Source organism: Pseudophryne corroboree, chromosome 6 (genome assembly GCF_028390025.1).
Source record: "Pseudophryne corroboree isolate aPseCor3 chromosome 6, aPseCor3.hap2, whole genome shotgun sequence".
Taxonomy (NCBI): domain Eukaryota; kingdom Metazoa; phylum Chordata; class Amphibia; order Anura; family Myobatrachidae; genus Pseudophryne; species Pseudophryne corroboree.
Genome location: NC_086449.1, coordinates 825,879,196 through 825,898,616, shown reverse-complemented (window position 1 = coordinate 825,898,616; position 19,421 = coordinate 825,879,196). Strand labels below are relative to the sequence as shown.

General features: G+C 49.9%; 1 protein-coding gene across 2 annotated transcripts in view; it reads left to right on the top strand.

The window, feature by feature from the left end:
• The first annotated feature begins 18,022 nt into the window (after window positions 1–18,022).
• The window catches only part of LRP6 (LDL receptor related protein 6), a 96,716-nt gene continuing 95,317 nt past the window's right edge, over window positions 18,023–19,421 (top strand). For both annotated transcript variants that reach the window (XM_063929264.1, XM_063929263.1), the window contains exon 1: window positions 18,023–18,512. In XM_063929264.1, coding sequence (XP_063785334.1) covers window positions 18,458–18,512 — 55 coding nt within the window. In that variant the 5' untranslated portion in view covers window positions 18,023–18,457. The remainder of the gene's footprint in view (window positions 18,513–19,421) is intronic.

Below are 19,421 nucleotides of genomic sequence, written 5' to 3'. Positions count from 1 at the left end.
TCGTTTAGTGGTTCTGGACTCTGCTGAGAAGTGTTATAAACGTATAAACGCATAAAGGTTTTGGTATTGGGGTTGTTTTGATCTGTACGCCTGGTACAGTGTTGCCGTAGGCTTTGGGATCTCCAGGGCTAAAGTTTGGTTAGGGATATGGGTATGCCACAGTTCGGGGAGGTATACGGGGTGGGGGGATGTTTGGGGGCCGCTGTTGGCCTCTCAGCAGTTTTTCTGTTATATGTTTTGAATTTACGAAGCCTATATACTTGTTATTCAGAGGGTGTGGTGGGGTTGCACTGTTTTCTGGGGTTCGGCTCGGGGTCCGGGGCCTGCGGACGACATGATTACGTGAGCGGAGTGCCGGGTGGACGGGCGGTTGCTAGGAGTGCTGTGCCCCTGTTGATAACTTGGCCGACATGCCTCCCTTAAAAATGTTGGCGTGGAATGTCCGGGGCATCAACAACAAAGTTAAGCGATCCTTAGTATTTAAAATGATCAAGAAATATGGCCCGGATATCATTTGTTTAAGCGAAACCCACTTGGAGGGAAATAGGCTGTTGTCGCTCCGTAGGCCTTGGGTGGGGTGGGCGTATCATTCCTCGTACTCCTCTTATTCCCGAGGGGTGTCAGTAATGATAAAGAGGACAGTTCAGTTTGAGATGATCAGGGTAAATACAGATCCACACGGTAGATACGTGTTCATAGAATGTAAACAGTTTTCACTTAACTTTTTCCTATTGTCTGTGTATGTTCCCCCCCCCGTTTTCATATGATGTCCTGCAAAAGGCCGCCTCATTTGTTGCCTCCTCCCCCCACACCCCTGTCATCTGCCTGGGGGACTTCAACACTGTGTTGGATGCCTCTTTGGATAGATGGAGGGCTCCTCGAGATCAAGGGGCGGGGGGCGGCTTAATTTCATCTAGATCTAAATTCGCAGACTTTCTAGATAGTATGCAGTGGGTAGACGCCTGGAGGATTCGGAATCCTAATCTTCGGCAATACTCCTGTTATTCGGGTACACATGGCTCTTTTTCCAGAATCGACCTGGCCCTGGTCTCGCCTGGGCTTCTGCCTGGCGTGACGGATGTCCGTTACGAAGCACGGGGGGTGTCCGATCATTCACCCCTGGTGCTGTCAATAGATGGGGAATGTCAGAGGGGACAGTCATATTGGCGGCTGCATCCATCTTGGCTGGCCCAGCTGGGCGATTGCCCGGATTTAGCGCCCACATGGGAGGGATTTTTTGCGGATAATGCGGGAACGGCCCCAGCCCCGGTTGTTTGGGATGCATTCAAAGCGTATTTGCGAGGTACATTGATTGGCAAAATTGCTGCCTGCAAGGTGGCTCGCAGGGCTACGGAAAGACAGCTTGAGACTGAGTGTAGGGATCTGGAGACGCGATACCTGACTGAGGGTACCCCTACGCTGAAAACCCGCTGGCTGGTGGCTCAGGAGGCCTGGCTGGCTCACCTTTCAGACAAAAATGCACGTTCCCTCTTGTTTAGGGCCACTAACATCTATATGCAGGCGGACAGACCAGGTAGTTTGATGGCCCACTTAGTGCATTATGACCGACCTGGGACCACGATAGCGCAGCTGCTTGACTCCGACGGCTCCACGGTAGATAACACCCCTGACATCGCACAGATGTTCCTCAGCTACTTTAGGGAGGTATATGATAGTCGACTGACATGTTCCACGGAGGACTTAGACCTATACCTGACAAATATTCCCCTTTCTAAACTCTCCCCTGAGGCTAGGGACGCCTTGGACGCGCCTCTGACCCTGGAGGAGGTGACGTCGGCGGTGGAGGTGTCTCCTAGTGGTAAATCCCCGGGTAGTGACGGTATTCCCACGGAACTGTATAAACAATACATTGAGGTCTTTGGTCCTCAGCTGCTTGACACGTATGTTGATATGTTTGCCGCTAACAGCCTTCCTCCCTCAATGTCCGAGGCGATTCTCATAATGCTTCCAAAACCTGGTAAGGACCCCAAGCTGATGGAGTCCTACAGGCCGATCTCCCTTATCCCCACAGATGCCAAGATCCTGGCGAAAATTCTTGCGGTCCGGCTCAACCTAGTAATTGAATCTATAATTCATCCGGATCAAACCGGCTTCATGCCTGGGAAATCCACATCCATTAATCTGCGCAGGTTGTACACTATTTTGCAGGCTCCTCATGACTTCCCCTCGGACGCGGCTGTGGTCTCACTGGATGCAGCCAAGGCATTTGACAGCGTTGAGTGGCCTTATCTGTGGGGAGTCATGAGGAACATGGGCTTTGGCCCAAACTTTATACAATGGATCAAATTACTATACCAGAATCCACGCGCCAGGGTCCTGGTGAACGGCTACATTTCCTCCTCCTTCCCTTTGACACGGGGCACCAGACAGGGATGCCCCCTCTCTCCTGCCCTGTTTGCCATAGCCATAGAGCCCCTGGCTTGCTTGATCAGGTCGCACCCGGACATTGGGGGAATAGATACGGGTTCCTGCACTGATAGAATAGCCCTTTATGCGGATGACTTGCTGTTATTCCTTCGAGACTACGCGGTGGAGATGCCCACTGTGTTGCGGGTCATTGAGACCTTTGGTGGGTATTCGGGTCTCCGCATAAACTGGTCCAAATCGTTTATTATGCCCATTATAGGCTCCCTCCCCCAGGTTCCGAAAATATCCCTACCGCTGTGTTGGACAGTCCAGTTTAAGTACCTCGGGATCCTAATTACCAACGACCCATCAGACTTTGTGCCCTTAAACCTTGACCCTCTTGTACAGACAGTAGTGCGCAAATCGAGAGCTTGGTGTAAGCTTCCACTGACAATGACGGGTAGGGTCGGCCTCATTAAAATGGTAGTTTTGCCTAAACTATTGTATGTTCTCTTGCAGTCCCCTGTATACATCTTTCCAGCCTTCTTCAGGAAATTGAATAGTGTCCTGACGACCTTGATATGGGCCAATAAAAGATCTAGAATAAAATTAACCACCCTTACCAGACAAAAAAGGGACGGCGGCTTGGCCTTGCCCCACTTCCAACTGTATTACTATGCTGCTCAGCTATCACATATCGGTATGTGGCTTCGAGGAGGGGAGGGGACTGGACTGGGTTGGGCATTCCTTCGGTGCTATTACCCGGATCTTTCCCCGACACAGGTCCTGGTGGGGGGAAACCCTTCTAGATTCTCACCTCCTATTGTCTTTCAGGCTATGAAGATATGGCTAGCATTGAAGGGCCTGCTTGGGTACGAGGGTATGGACCCGGACACTCCCCTATGGCACTCCACATTGCTTAGCGAACTGGGGTCTCTAGAGGGCGGGGAGGTGTGAGCTCCATATTCGATAGTCTCACTGTCCCAGTTATATAGTGATGGTTCATTGAAATCATTTCAGCAATTAAAGGAGGAGTTTGGACTCCCGAACTCTCACTTTTACAGATTTTTACAGCTCAGGCACGCCTTGCAGGCGCAGTTCGGAGATTCTCCCCCGGCGCTCCTCCCCTTCCCCATAAAAACATTTCTACATTCACTGGGTCGAGTCAAGGTGATTTCCTTCACCTACTCATACCTTCTTCTAACAATACATGCAGACCCGCTCTCGAATCTTCGGGAGAACTGGGAGTGTGACTTGGGTCCCATAGACGGGGAAGACTGGGAGGGTGCTCTGGGCAATCCGATCCAGGTTACCAAATCGCTGCGGTTTCAGCAGATACAGCTTTTCATCCTGCATAGATCATACATGACGCCGAGCAGGCTGGCCAGATTTAGGTCTGATAGTGCTGATGTTTGCCCCAAGTGCGGGGCTGCCGGAGGCACATTCTGGCACCTCGTCTGGGAATGCCCGTTGCTGCAGGTGTTCTGGGCTGGGGTCGGGTCGATTCTGGAACATACGGGGATACCGAGAGGTTTGCTGACCCCGAGATTTTGTATTTTGGGGGTGGGCGATTCTGACTCAGGGTCCCGATGGGAAAGCATGTATGCCCGCAGTGTGTGCGCTCTTGCAAAGGTGTGTATTGCACGGACATGGATGGCCCCGCGTCCTCCCACGATACCTGCTTTCAAAAGTTTGGTAAACGATACTCTATTAAAAGAACGCTATGTATATATGAAATATAATGCCCTTACCAAATACGAGAAGATATGGTCTCCCTGGATCAATTCCACATACTCCTCCCTTGCCCTTCAGATTTAGAGGGCACCGGCTTCCGCTGCGGAGCGTTAATTGGGCCCTGGGGCGCTGGGCCGAGCCTTTACCTCCCCTTTAACGTAGTTGTTTAACTATCTAGCTGCCACACCGCACAATACACACCTTGGCTTGACTAGGCTTGAGTTTGTTTCAGAGGGTTCTGTTCGGGGGTAGTGGGGTTGTGGGCTATATAAGGCCTACTAGACGGGGTAATTACAATAAAGGTTTGGGGAGGAAATATCTAAAATGATAAGTATGTGAATCATGACCTGTTTACAGACTTCAGAAAATATGCATATTGTGGGAAGACTGCACGGGAAAAGCAACACGGGGAATGTCACTCGTATATGTATACCCTTGGAAAAACGTATGACTCTGAATATCGTGTAATTCTAATTGTGCTTCCCAGTGTACACTGAAATGTCTGTATATTTAATATGCTGTTGAATAAAAAATTACTCTATTTAAAATAAAAATACCGGCTGTCGGGATTCCGGCGTTCCGGAGACCGACGCCGGAATACAGACAGCCAGTGAAAGTGGAAAAAGTGGAATCCCGACCTCTGTAGGGTATTCCCACTCGGGTTGGTGGGTCCACGCCATTAACTGAGTGGGAATATAACCTGTGGCGAGCTAAGCAAGCCACCAGGCTTGAAGTGTGGTGAGCGCAGCGAGCCCGCGAGGATACTCACTGCTGGGATTCCAACAGACGGGAAGCCGATGTCGGTATACTGACAGCCAGCATCCCGTCTGTCGATAAAACATATCAATTTTATAATAATGGTACACACATCTCCCCCAGTAATTCCACATGCTGCTCCACATAGTAATTCCACTCCCTGCCCCATAATAATTCCACTCCCTGCCCCCATAATAATTCCACTCCCTGCCCCCATAATAATTCCACTCCCTGCACCATAATAATTCCACTCCCTGCCCCCAGAATAATTCCACTCCCTGCCCCCATAATAATTCCACTCCCTGCACCATAATAATTCCACTCCCTGCCCCCAGAATAATTCCACTCCCTGCCCCATAATAATTCCACTCCCTGCCCCCAGAATAATTCCACTCCCTGCCCCCATAATAATTCCACTCCCTGCCCCATAATAATTCCACTCCCTGCACCATAATAATTCCACTCCCTGCCCCATAATAATTCCACTCCCTGCCCCATAATAATTCCACTCCCTGCCCCCATAATAATTCCACTCCCTGCCCCATAATAATTCCACTCCCTGCCCCCATAATAATTCCACTCCCTGCACCATAATAATTCCACTCCCTGCCCCCAGAATAATTCCACTCCCTGCCCCATAATAATTCCACTCCCTGCCCCCAGAATAATTCCACTCCCTGCCCCCATAATAATTCCACTCCCTGCCCCATAATAATTCCACTCCCTGCACCATAATAATTCCACTCCCTGCCCCATAATAATTCCACTCCCTGCCCCATAATAATTCCACTCCCTGCCCCATAATAATTCCACTCCCTGCCCCATAATAATTCCACTCCCTGCCCCCATAATAATTCCACTCCCTGCCCCATAATAATTCCACTCCCTGCCCCATAATAATTCCACTCACTGCCCCCATAATAATTCCACTCCCTGCCCCCATAATAATTCCACTCCCTGCCCCCATAATAATTCCACTCCCTGCCCCCATAATAATTCCACTCCCTGCCCCCATAATAATTCCACTCCCTGCCCCCATAATAATTCCACTCCCTGCCCCCATAATAATTCCACTCCCTGCCCCCAGAATAATTCCACTCCCTGCCCCCAGAATAATTCCACTCCCTGCCCCATAATAATTCCACTCCCTGCCCCCATAATAATTCCACTCCCTGCCCCCATAATAATTCCACTCCCTGCCCCATAATAATTCCACTCCCTGCCCCCATAATAATTCCACTCCCTGCCCCATAATAATTCCACTCCCTGCACCATAATAATTCCACTCCCTGCCCCATAATAATTCCACTCCCTGCCCCATAATAATTCCACTCCCTGCCCCCATAATAATTCCACTCCCTGCCCCATAATAATTCCACTCCCTGCCCCCATAATAATTCCACTCACTGCCCCCATAATAATTCCACTCCCTGCACCATAATAATTCCACTCCCTGCCCCCATAATAATTCCACTCCCTGCACCATAATAATTCCACTCCCTGCCCCCAGAATAATTCCACTCCCTGCCCCCAGAATAATTCCACTCCCTGCCCCCATAATAATTCCACTCCCTGCCCCATAATAATTCCACTCCCACTCACTGCCCCCATAATAATTCCACTCCCTGCCCCCATAATAATTCCACTCACTGCCCCCATAATAATTCCACTCCCTGCCCCATAATAATTCCACTCCCTGCCCCCAGAATAATTCCACTCCCTGCCCCATAATAATTCCACTCCCTGCCCCCAGAATAATTCCACTCCCTGCCCCATAATAATTCCACTCCCTGCCCCCAGAATAATTCCACTCCCTGCCCCCATAATAATTCCACTCCCTGCCCCCAGAATAATTCCACTCCCTGCCCCCATAATAATTCCACTCCCTGCCCCTCCCTGCCCCCATAATAATTCCACTCACATTAATTCCACTCACTGCCTGTCCAAACACCTACAGTAATTCCACACACAAATACATGTTTGTTTGTTTTTAAATATACTGTATACCTGCAACTGTGATGAGCGCTGAGAAGGCAGCACGGATTGACGAGCAGCACTGACCAGTGGGTGGGCGGGCACTCCAGGAAGGAATGCAACGTGGCCTGCGTGATCTATGAGTCACAATAGGTCACAGGCCGCTCGCGGAAGTGCACAGCGCTGGCTGCGCTGCCCGAGCCGGCTATTGATTGCGGCGGGTGGCGGGCGGCCGGCTGGTCTCTCTGGCTAGTGGCAGCGGATCTCCCTGGCGGGCGGCGGCACACCTAGAGACCTAGTGTGCCGCGGCACAGCGGTTGAAAATAGCTGTCCTAGAGGGACGCAGGTTCGGGATTCAAGACTGGATCCTGGTGACCACGGATGCAAGTCTCCGAGGCTGGGGAGCAGTCACACAGGGGGAGAGCTTCCAAGGAAGATGGTCAAGTCAAGAAGCTTGTCTTCACATAAACGTTCTGGAGTTGAGAGCCATTTACAAAGGCCTTCTACAAACGGTACATCTTCTTCAAGATCAACCCGTATAAGATCCAGTCAGACAATGTAACAGCAGTCGCATACATAAACCGTCAGGGCGGAAAGAAAAGCAGAGCGGCAATGGCAGAGGTGTCAAAGATCCTCCTCTGGGCAGAAAGACATGCAAAAGCTCTGTCTGCAATTTTCATTCTGAGAGTGGACAACTGGGAAGCAGACTTCCTCGGCAGACACGATCTCCATCCAGGAGAGTGGGGCCTCCACCAAGAAGTCTTCACAGAGTTGACAGGCCTTTGGGAAATTCCTCAAATAGACATGATGGCGTCTCGTCGCAACAAGAAGCTTCAGACATATTGTTCCAGGTCAAGTGACCCTCAAGCAATAGCAGTGGATGCACTAGTGACCCAGTGGGTGTTTTGGTCGGTATATGTCTTCCCTCCATTTCCACTCATTCCGAAAGTTCTCAAAATCATAAGAAGAACAGGAGTTCGAGCGATCCTCATTGTCCCAGACTGGCCAAGGAGGGCTTGGTATCCAGATCTTCAGGAGTTGCTCATAGAAGATCCTCTGCCTTTTCCTCTCCGCGAGGACCTGCTGCAGCAGGGGCCGTGCGTGTATCAAGACTTACCCCGGCTACGTTTGACGGCATGGCTGTTGAGCGCCGAATCCTAGCCCGAAAGGGTATTCCAAAATAAGTCATTCCCACTCTTATTCAGGCCAGGAAGGGAGTAACGTCTAAACATTACACGGTATTTGGAGAAAATATGTGTCTTGGTGAGAAACCAAGAAGACTCCAACGGAACAGTTTCAGTTAGGACGTTTTATCCATTTTCTCCAGGCGAGTGTGGATGCGGGCCTACGATTGGGTTCAATCAAGGTCCAGATTTCGGCCTTGTCCGTTTTCTTTCAGAAACAATTGGCCTCCCTTCCAGAAGTTCAGACATTCGTGAAGAGGGTGCTACACATCCAACCTCCATTTGTGCCTCCTCTGGCACCGTGAGATCTTAACGTGGTTGATTCCTTCAATCGGATTGGTTTGAACCTCTCCAGGAGATTGAGTTGAAATTTCTCAATTGAAAAGTGGTCATGCTGTTGGCCTTGGCATGGCATCCGCAAGAAGGGTGTCCGAGTTAGAGGCCTTGTCTCACAAGAGCCTTACTTGGTTCTCCATGAACATAGAGCTGAGTTACGAACTCGTCAACAATTTCTTCCAAAGGTGGTTTTTTCTTTCCATATAAACCAGCCTATTGTGGTGCCAGTGGCTACTGACATCATCGCTGCTTCAAAGTCCCTAGCTGTGGTTGGGGCTTTGAGAATCTATGTCGCTAGAACTGCTCGGATAAGGAAAACAGAGGCTCTGTTTGTTCTGTATGCTCCCAACAAGATTGTGTGTCCTGCTTCTAAGCAGACTATTGCACGCTGGATCAGAGGTATGATTCAGCACGCTCATTCCACGGCAGGATTGCCGTTACCGAATTCGGTGACTGCCCATTCTACCAGAAAGGTGGGCTTGTCCTGGGTGGCTGCCCGGGGGGGTCTCGGCATTGCAACTTTGCCGAGCAGCTACTTGGTCAAGGGCAAACACATTTGCTAAGTTTACAAGTTTGACACCTTGGCCGATGAGGACCTGCAGGTTGGTCAATCGGTGCTGCAGGGTCATCCGCACTCTCCCGCCCGTACTGGAGCTTTGGTATAACCCCATGGTACTGAAGTGGACCCCAGCATCCTCTAGGACGTATGAGAAAACAGGATTTTAATACCTACCGGTAAATCCTTTTCTCCTAGTCCGTAGAGGATGCTGGGCACCCAGCCCAGTGCGTACTTTACCTGCAGTTATTATTTTGTTGAAAATGTTTTCAGCACGTTTGATGTAATGTTCATGCTGTTGGCATGTGTTTTGTTGAATACCATGTTGTGCGGCATGGTTGAAGTGTGAGCTGGTGTTAATCTCACCGTTAACTTTAAAGTAAATCCTTTCCTCAAAATGTCCGTCTCCCTGGGCACAGTTCCTATACTGAGGTCTAGAGGAGGGGCATAGAGGGAGGAGCCCGTTCACACTCTACAAAAGTCTTAAAGTGTCCATGGCTCCTGCGGAACTCTCTAAACCCCATGGTACTGAAGTGGACCCCAGCATCCTCTACGGACTAGGAGAAAAGGATTTACCGGTAGGTATTAAAAATCCTGTTTTTTACTATCAGTACCACTAAGAAACAATTTCTACTTGCACCACTGGCCCTATGTACTGTATGTTATTCAGGCTTTACCGAAAATGCTTTCGCCTAAAGATATCTAACATATTAATTTCCTCTTTAGGAAGTTTATCTGACAAGGGGAAAAAAAGCGCATAGGAGTGATTAAATTACAGCAGACTACCTCCAACGGAGGTCTTTGTTTCCCCAATGTCTTGTGGCACTCGCAGGCAGCTCAACTGAGATATCTTGTAGACGGTTTACACAACCAGGACAATGATGCCAACACAGATCTAGAGAGGGAGTTTTTACAGGGTTGGGACTAAAGTCACCTCCTTACATCTCCACGACCAAGAAGCCCCTTTACAAATTAAGGAGAACCCATTGCTATGGTATACCAAGAACTTGGATGAGGCATAAGCGTAATGTTAATCCACATAAATCATTATATCTCCCCTTCTAGAATAATCCTGACTTTCAAGAGGGGCGAGCATATCATCCTTTTACTATTTGGAGGTTTAGTTGGTATACTTAATATTCACAATTTGATCAATTAACAAGCTCAAAGGCCTCTCACGTTCCAGGAAGCCACTGATAAATTTCCCATCCTTACCCAGAAGCATGTCTCCTGGTCTGGCACTACACCAATTCCAGTATATTACATTTCTCCTCAGCAGATTGGCAGAATATAGTTGATGTTACTTAGACAAGAACCGTTGAGTAAAACGGCAATCTCAATGGGAAGTAATCATGTGACCGGCGGTCTCAATAGTTAAACACTTTCAAATAATTTTGGACCACTCCACGTGTGAAAAAGGTCTGGCAGCTTGGCGCGAACACCTTCCTAACCTGGAGATAGATGACCTGCGGCAGGCCCATTCTAAAACATGATGTTCTTGAATGTGCTTCATAGAACATACCTCTCCCCACATAGACGATTTTTGACAAAGCCTCTCAACTTCTCTTAACTGTCGGAAGTACCCACTGATTGACGTTTTTTGCTGCACACACGAAACTACTCAACTGAACACCTAGTAAATTATTTGTCTTTAACCCCAGCTTTTCGGGTATCTTCCCACGTGTTCAAAAATAGGATTTTAATTACCTACCGGTAGATCCTTTTCTCGTAGTCCGTAGAGGATACTGGGGTCCACATTAGTACCATGGGGTATAGACGGAGCCACTAGGAGCCTTGGGCACTTTAAGAAATCAATAGTGTGCTCTGGCTCCTCCCTCTATGCCCCTCCTACAAGACTCAGTTTAGAAACTGTGCCCGAGGAGACGAACATATCCTGAGGAAGGATGTAACAGAAAAGTGGTGAGATTCGAACCAGTACACACAAACAAGAGGAAAGCCATACTGACCAACTTAAACAGGAACAGCAACAGCTAAACCAACAACATTACTTAACAAAGTAACAGTGCAGGAAAACGAAGCGCTGGGTGGGCGCCCAGTATCCTCTACGGACTACGAGAAAAGGATTTACCGGTAGGTAAATAAAATCCTATTTTCTCTTACGTCCTAGAGGATAGTGGGGTCCACATTAGTACCATGTGGATGTACCAAAGCTTCCAAACCGGGTGGGAGAGTGCTGAGGTTCCTGCAGAACTGATTGACCAAACTGAAAGTCCTCAGAGGCCAAAGTATTGAACTTGTAGAACTTAGAATACGTGTTTGAACCTGACCAAGTAGCTGCTCGCAGAGTTGTAAAGCCGAGACACCCCGGGCAGCCGCCCAGGAAGACCCACCGACCTAGTAGAGTGGGCTTGTACTTTAGAAACCGGCAACCCTGCCGATGAATAAGCATGATGGATAGTAAGCCTGATCCAGCGAGCAATAAACTGCTTTGAAGCAGGACACCCAATTTTCTTGGGATCATAGAGAACAAACAGCGAGTCAGATTTCCTGTGACGGGCTGTCCACTTCATGTAGATCTTCAAAGCCCTCACAACATCCAAGGACTTTGAGGTAGCAGAGGTAGCAGAGGTGTCAGTAAGCATCGGAACCACAATAGGTTGGTTGATATGAAACGCAGACACCACCTTAGGAAGAAATTGCTGACAAGTTCTGAGTTCAGCTCTATCTTCATGAAAAATCAAACAGGGGCTATTGTGAGACAACATCCCCAGTTCGGACACACGCCTTGCAGAAGCTAAGGCCAATAGTGTAACGGTTTTCCACGTAAGAAACTATACGTCAACATCCTGTAAAGGCTCAAACCATTCCGATTGTAGGAACTGCAACACCACGTTCAGATTCCAAGGTGCTGTGGGAGGCACAAAGGGCGGTTTGATGTGCAGAACCCCCTTCAAAAACGTCTGAACTTCAGGGAGGGAAGCCAATTGTTTCTGGAAGAAAATGGATACGGCAGAAATCTGGACCTTCAAGGAGCCCAAACGTAGGCCCACATCCACCCCCGACTGTAGAAAAAGGAGATAACGTCCCAGTTGAAATTCCATTGCAGGAAATTTCCTGTTTTCACACCATGAGACATATTTTTTCCAAATACGGTGGTAATGTTTCAACGTTACCCCTTTCCGGGCTTGGATCAGGGTTGGAATAACCCTGTCCGGAATGCCTTTCCGGGCTAGAATTTGACGCTCAACTGCCATGCCGTAATACGTAGCCGCGGTAAGTCGTGATAGACGAACGGCCCCTGTTGTAGAAGATCCTCTCGAAGAGGCAGAGGCCACGGGTCCTCCAGGAGCATCTCCAGTAGATCCGTGTACCAGGCCCTTTTTGGCCAATCTGGAGCAATGAGAATTGCTTGAACCTTTTCCCTTTTTATTCTTTTGAGAATTATTTGGATCAGTGGAAGAGGTGGAAACACGTAAACTATTTCGGAGACCCATTGAATCACCAGAGCGTCCACCGCCACTGCTTACGGGTCCTTCGGCCTGGAACAATACCGCTTTAGCTTCTTGTTGAGACGAAAGGCCATCATGTCTATCTGTGGAACTCCCCACCAACGTGTTAAGGACTCGAACACCAGCGGGTGTAGGCCCCACTCTCCCGGGTGGAGGTCGTGTCTGCTGAGGAAGTCTGCTTCCCAGTTGTCTACTCCCGGAATGAAGATTGCCGACAGCGCCACCGCGTGTGTCTTTCTGCCCAGAGGAGAATTCTTGTTACCTCTGACATTGCTGCTCTGCTCTTCGTTCCGCCCTGGCGGTTTATGTACGTTACTGCCGTCACATTGTCCGACTGAACCTGAATGGCATGAGTTTGAAGAAGATGCGATGCAAGTAGCAAGGCATTGTATATGGCCCTTAGTTCCAGAATGTTGATCGGAAGAATGGTTTCCTGACTTGACCATATTCCTTGGAACTGTTCCCCCTGGGTGACTGCTCCCCAACCTCTGAGGCTTGCGTCTGTGGTTAGAAGAACCCAATTTTGAATCCCGAACCTTTGACCCTCGGTCAGGTGAGAAGTCTGAAGCCACCACAGAAGAGAAATCCTGGCTTTTGGTGACAGACGTATCCTCTGGTGCATGTGAAGATGCAATCCGGACCATTTGTCCAGCAGATCCAGCTGGAAGGGCCTCGCATTAAACCTTCCGTACTGCAGAGTCTCGTAAGAGGCGACCATCTTCCCCAGAAGGCGAATGCATAGATGCACCGATATCCGGGCTGGTTTTAGGACATCCCACACCATCGACTGGATTACTAATGCCTTTTCCAACTGAAGGAATACCTTCTGCTCCTCCATATCCAGTATCATACCCAGAAACGGAAGCCTCCGTGTTGGTTCCAGATGGGATTTTGGTAGGTTCAGAATCCATCCATGATCCTGAAGTAGTCGGGTTGAGAGGGCAATGCTGTCCAACAACCTTTCCCTGGAAGGCGCTTTTATCAGCAGGCCGTCCAGGTACGGTATTATGTTCATTCCCTGCTTGGGGAGGAGAAACATCATCTCTGCCATTACCTTAGTGAATACCCTCTGTGCCGTGGAGAGGCCAAATGGCAGGGCCTGGAACTGGTAGTGACAGTCCTGTAGTGCAAACCTTAGATAAGCCTGATGAGGCGGCCAAATCGGAATATGAAGGTACGCATCCTTGATGTCCAGAGACACCAGGAATTCCCCCTCCTCCAGACTTGAGATCACCGCTCTCAGAGACTCCATCTTGAACTTTAACACCCTTAAATTCGGGTTCAGTGATTTGAGGTTTAAAATGGGCCTTACCGAACCGTCTGGTTTCGGTACCACAAACAGGTTGGAGTAATAACCCTTGTTTTGTAGTTGAAGTGGAACTGGGACAATGACCTGAGTCTGTACCAGTTTTTGAATTGCTGCCTGCAAAGTCATACTTGCTTCCGGAGAAGCTGGTAAGCCTGATTTGAAGAATCTGTCAAGTGGGAGTTCCTGAAACTCCAGTCTGTATCCCTGCGTGATAAGGTCTGTGACCCAGGGATGGTTGCCCAAACATGACTGAAATAACGTAACCGAGCTCCCACCTGCCTGTCTTCCAGGCAGTGCGGACCACCGTCATGCTAAAGGCTTCGAGGAAGCAGAACCGGAGGTCTGTTCCTGAGAACCTGCAGCTGCTGGCTTTCTGGGTTTACCTCTATTACCCTTGAAGGCTGTAGAAGAACCTTTGGATTTGCCTTTGAATTTCGCTGTCCGAAAGGACTGCAGAGTTGGAGCAGAGTAGGTTTTCCTAGCTGGGGGTGCTGCGGAAGGAAGGTACATAGACTTATCCGCTGTAGCCTTGGATATCCACTTATCCAGTTCATCTCCAAAAATGGCCTCACCTGTGAATGGTAGGTTTTCCACGCCTTTTCTGGAATCCACATCCGCAGTCCACTGGCGTAGCCACAAGCCCCTGCGTGCTGACACTGCCATGGCAGTGGTGCGTGCGTTGAGCAAACCAATTTCCTTTATGGCCTCCACCATAAAGTTAGCAGAGTCTTGAATATGCTGCAGGAGTAAAACTATCTCCCCCCTGGGTAAGGTATCCAATCCATCAATTAGGTTACCTGACCACTTAGCAATGGCTTTAGTGATCCATGCACAAGTAATAGCGGGTCTCTGGGCCACCCCAGCAGCAGTGTATAAAGATTTGAGAGTGGTCTCAATTTTACATTTAGCTGTGTCCTTTAAGGATGCTGCCCCAGGACCAGGTAAGACTATCTTACGTGACAACCTAGATACCGATGCGTCCACCATCGGTGGGTTTTCCCATTTCTTTCTATCTTCCAGAGGAAAAGGAAAGGATGTAATTAAACTTTTAGGGATCTGATTTTTTTTGTCAGGGTTAGCCTAAGGGTCTTCAAACAGGGCATTCAGTTCCTTTGATGCAGGAAAAGTAGCTGCGGACTTCTTTTTTACATTAAAATAAGATTCCTCCTCTACCTCCGCCACCTTGTCAGGAATGTGCAGGACTTCTCTAATAGCCTCTGTCAGGGCCTGTATTCCTTGTGACAGGACCGTATCCCCCCCCCCCCCCCCACTCGCATCCACTTCACCCTCCTCTGAATCTGACGTATCGTCATCAGTATCACCCTGCATGAGCTGGGCCAAAGTACGCTTTTGTGGGCAAATGGCGGGGGGCTGAGACGCTGGTATGGGAACTGAATCTCTATTCATCAGGTCATCCATAGACTGTCTTAAGAATTGCGTCTCTTTTAGTAGAAATATTAGATATCATCCCTTTAATGGAATCTAACCATGAGGGTACTGCCCCACTAGCCTGAGAATGTGCATTATCCTGAGTAAAGGGTAGTGAGTCTCCGGGGGAGGAAAGACACTCAGCTGTGCAGGAAACACAGTCCCGGGACATGGTAACGTGAAGGGACACACACACCCACAGACAGAAGGTGAAAACACAGTTTAACCCACACAGAGCCCTCAGGGAAACACAGAAATTGGAGCCAGCCACACTGCGCCCTTGTAGCCAAGTAAAACTTAGCTGGGTCGCCACAATAAGTCCCTTAATAGGGTTTAGTATACTACAACACTCCCCCCCCCCCCCCTTCTAAGACCCCCTGGTACTGCTGAGGAGACGTGGAGTCTTTGTGGAGGAGCTGCGCTTCCCTGTGATTCCTGTCAGTGTAAGCTGCAGAGGGAAAATGGCGCTGGTGAGCTGCTGGATCCGCTCATAGTGAAGCTCCGCCCCCTTAATGGTGCTCGGCTTCCCGCTTTTTTATACTGGCCTGAGGTAATTTTTATGCCTAACAGAGGGATAAAACCCTTGTTAGGTATGATAGCCAGTGTGGGTATGCATTGGTGGCTCAGCGCGCCCCTCACAGCGGGACACACATCTGTGTATGTCCTCTGAGCCCCCTGGAGCGCAGCCTGCACTCAGAGCTGCACTCCTACCCATGTGCCACCATTGCCGCTGGCGACCCGCTAACCGGGACGCCGGCGCTGTTCTCACCACTCTTCTATCTTCTGGCTCTGTTAGGGGTTGCGGCGTGCTGCCGGAGGGTACGCTCGCTGTGGTGGGGCTTACGAATGACTCCCTCAGGAGCTCTGTGTCCTGTCAGCGGAGAAACGGGACCATTAACTCTTTAGGATGTTGGGCCGTTCTCCCCCCTAAGTCGCACGAAGCAGGCAGTCTGGTGCCAATCAGACCTGCCTGAAAACAACAAACAGAAAATAAATGCAGAAAACTCTTCAGGAGCTTCCTTAAGCGTGACCGGCTTCTCCGGGCCGCCAATTTCTAAACTGAGTCTGGTAGGAGGGGCATAGAGGGAGGAGACAGTGCACACTATTGATTTCTTAAAGTGCCCAAGGCTCCTAGTGGACCTGTCTATAACCCATGGTACTAATGTGGACCCCAGTATCCTCTAGGACGTAAGAGAAATATATCTAAAGGTAGCAAAAGATTACTGCTTGCAATTAGTTCAGCGGCCTGTAAAGCCATCTTGCAAGTATGGATACATCCTAAACCGCCATCTTTGTCCTGCATAGAATGGGTGGGAGTAGTGTTGGAGAGAGACAAGGAAGTGGAACAATTCTTCAGAGCATGGGAACGCTACATCGCAACTTTATCCACTGCTGTTAGATCACAAATTCACGGCTCACTATCTAGTACTGTAGGGCACAGGTTCTCAAACTCGGTCCTCAGGACCCCACACAGTGCATGTTTTGCAGGTCTCCTCACAGAATCACAAGTGAAATAATTAGCTCCACCTGTGGACCTTTTAAAATGTGTCTGTGAGTAATTAATACACCTGTGCACTTACTGGGTTACCTGCAAAACATGCACTGTGTGGGGTCCTGAGGACCGAGTCTGAGAACCCCTGCTGTAGGGTATATGTCCCGTATGGTAGAGGGTGGTCCTCCTTTTCCCTTATACCAGGCATTCCCAACCACGGTCCTCAAGGCACACCAACAGGGCAGGTTTTAGTGATATCCAGGCTTAAGCACAGATGGTTAAATCAAAATAACTGAGCTACTAATTAAGTCACCTGTGCTGAAGCCTGGCTATCACTAAAACCTGCACTGTTGGTGTGCCTTGAGGACCGTGGTTGGGAATGCCTGCCTTATACTGTAGTTCTCTCCTTCTTGACTTGATGTGTTTATTTATTGGGGGGGAAGGGGAGGGGGGCGAGCACAAACGATTTTCTTTTATTTTCCTTTGTTTTTTATTAGTAATTACAGCTGTATTTCGCACTTACAGTATCACATATGCCTTATGTTCTCTGTGAAATTCTCTATTACAAATGTTATACTCTACAGGTGGGTACACACTAGGCGGCGTGCTCTATGAGCGACGTCGCCTAGTGTTTCCCCTCCCGGGCCAGGCCGTTCGGCGGCAGGGCGTACACACTGAGCGATATGATGACAAAATCGCTCAGTGACGTCATGCCGCGGCCGGGCCGTGCAGGCAGCCCGTGGACGACAGTCCAAATTGAGCTGCCTGCACGGCCAATAGTGAGGGTCGCTTGGCGGTGGCATACACACTTGCCGATAAAGTGAATGACGTCGCTCAGAAAGGGTGAAAATGAGCGTTGTCGCTCATTTTCTCGTCAAGTTTGTATGCACCTTACCTATGAACTGTTTTGCGTCTATGGGTCATAATGTAACAAAAATCTTCCTGAGGTGATGGCATTGTACAGCCGCTTTTGTTTTATTGTTCAAACAAAATGGGATACATTTGTCTTTTATCTGTGCAATTATATTGTTACACTAATTGCTTCATAAAAAAAATATAAATAAATGTTTCAGCACATTGGGGGGTTGCATCTTTGCAATGGATTGTGCATTTGCTCTGTGCAATGCAATGCTATCAGAAGGGCATCCAGGTACTTTCAGCAATGGAGTGCAGGAGATTACTTGCTGTGTGTACACATAGATGCCCTACTGCTGTATCAGGTGTCACTATGGATGCTATACTATACTATACTATACTATACTATACTATAATATAATATAATATAATATAATATAATATATATATCCTCCTCATGGATCCCAGCAGCAGCAGGGACAGAGGTACACTGATTTATATGGCATGAAGTCTCTGTGGCTGGAACTCTGTGGAGCCCCTCCCCTTCCCTTATTCCCCAATGCCATTATTGCAGGGGTGGGTGGGGAGCCGGCTGCCCCCTCACTCCAGCCCGAGGACTCGAATTTCTCCTCAGAGACGCTAGGCCATGGGAATGTAGTCCCGGCTGTGGAGGGGGAAGGGAAGACAGAAAGTAGTCCCTGTGGAATTCCGTCCCGGTCGGCCGTCTCCCCTGGATTGGCGGGCTGGGCCGGTGGCAGGACACAGGACGGCGGGCACGGCAGCCGCTGAAGCGGTGATCGCACAGCGGCGGTGCTCGGTTCCCGGGAGCGGTCCGGTATCCCTCCGCCGCCGGAGCAGGAGGAGGAGGAGGGAAGGAGCCGCGGCGGGTTCACACGCAGCAGCACCATGGAGGGGCCGGAGTGGGGCGGCCGGGAGACCGCGGTGTACAGCGGCAGTATGTCCGGGCCCCGCCGCCGCCGGCGGTAACACGCAGAGATGGGGACCGTGCTGAGGAGCCTGCTGGTCTGCAGCCTGAGCTGCCTGCTGAGGGGTGAGTGCGGCCGGGGGCCCGGAAGCCGCAGCATGGGGAGGGGGCGCCGAGGCCACGGGAGACCGGGGATACAGGCCGGGCCTGGGGGGCGAGTGCCGGGGATGAGAGAGTTAGGGGGCCAGTGTGTGGGGGGTGCAGGGAGGGTAATAAGGGATGGGGCAAGTGGGGGGTGAGGTGTGGGGAGGGTAATAGGGGATGGGGCGTGTGGGGGGTGAGGTATAGGGAGGGTATTGGGGCATATGGGGGTTAGGGTGTATGGAGGATAATAGGGGATGGGGTGAGGTGTGGGGAGGATAATAGGGGATGGGGCAAGTGGTGTGGGGAGGGTAATAGGGGATGGGGCAAGTGGTATGGGGAGGATAATAGGGGATGGGGCAAGTGGTGTGGGGAGGGTAATAGGGGATGGGGCAAGTGGTGTATGGAGGATAATAGGGGATGGGGCAAGTGGTGTGGGGAGGGTAATAGGGGATGGGGCAAGTGGTGTGGGGAGGGTAATAGGGGATGAGGCATGTGGGGGTGAGGTGTAGGGAGTAATAGGGGGTGGGGTATTGGGGCATGTGGGGGTGTAGTATAGGGAGGGTAATTGGGAATGGGGCAAGTGGGGGTGAGGTGTAAGGAGGGTATTGGGGCATATGGGGGTTAGGGTGTATGGAGAATAATAGGGGATGGGGCATGTGGGGGGTGAGGTTTAGGGAGGGTAATAGGGGGTGGGTATTAAGGGCATATCGGGGTTGGGGTGTATAGAGGGTAATAGGGGATGGGGCATATGGAAAGTAAGGTATAGGGGATGGGGCATATTGAGGGTGATAGGTTATGGGGTATTGGGTCACTGTAATGGTGAGGTGTAGGGAGGGTAACAGAAGATGGGGTATATGGGGGTGTCATTGGTGGTAGGGGGAGTAATAGGGG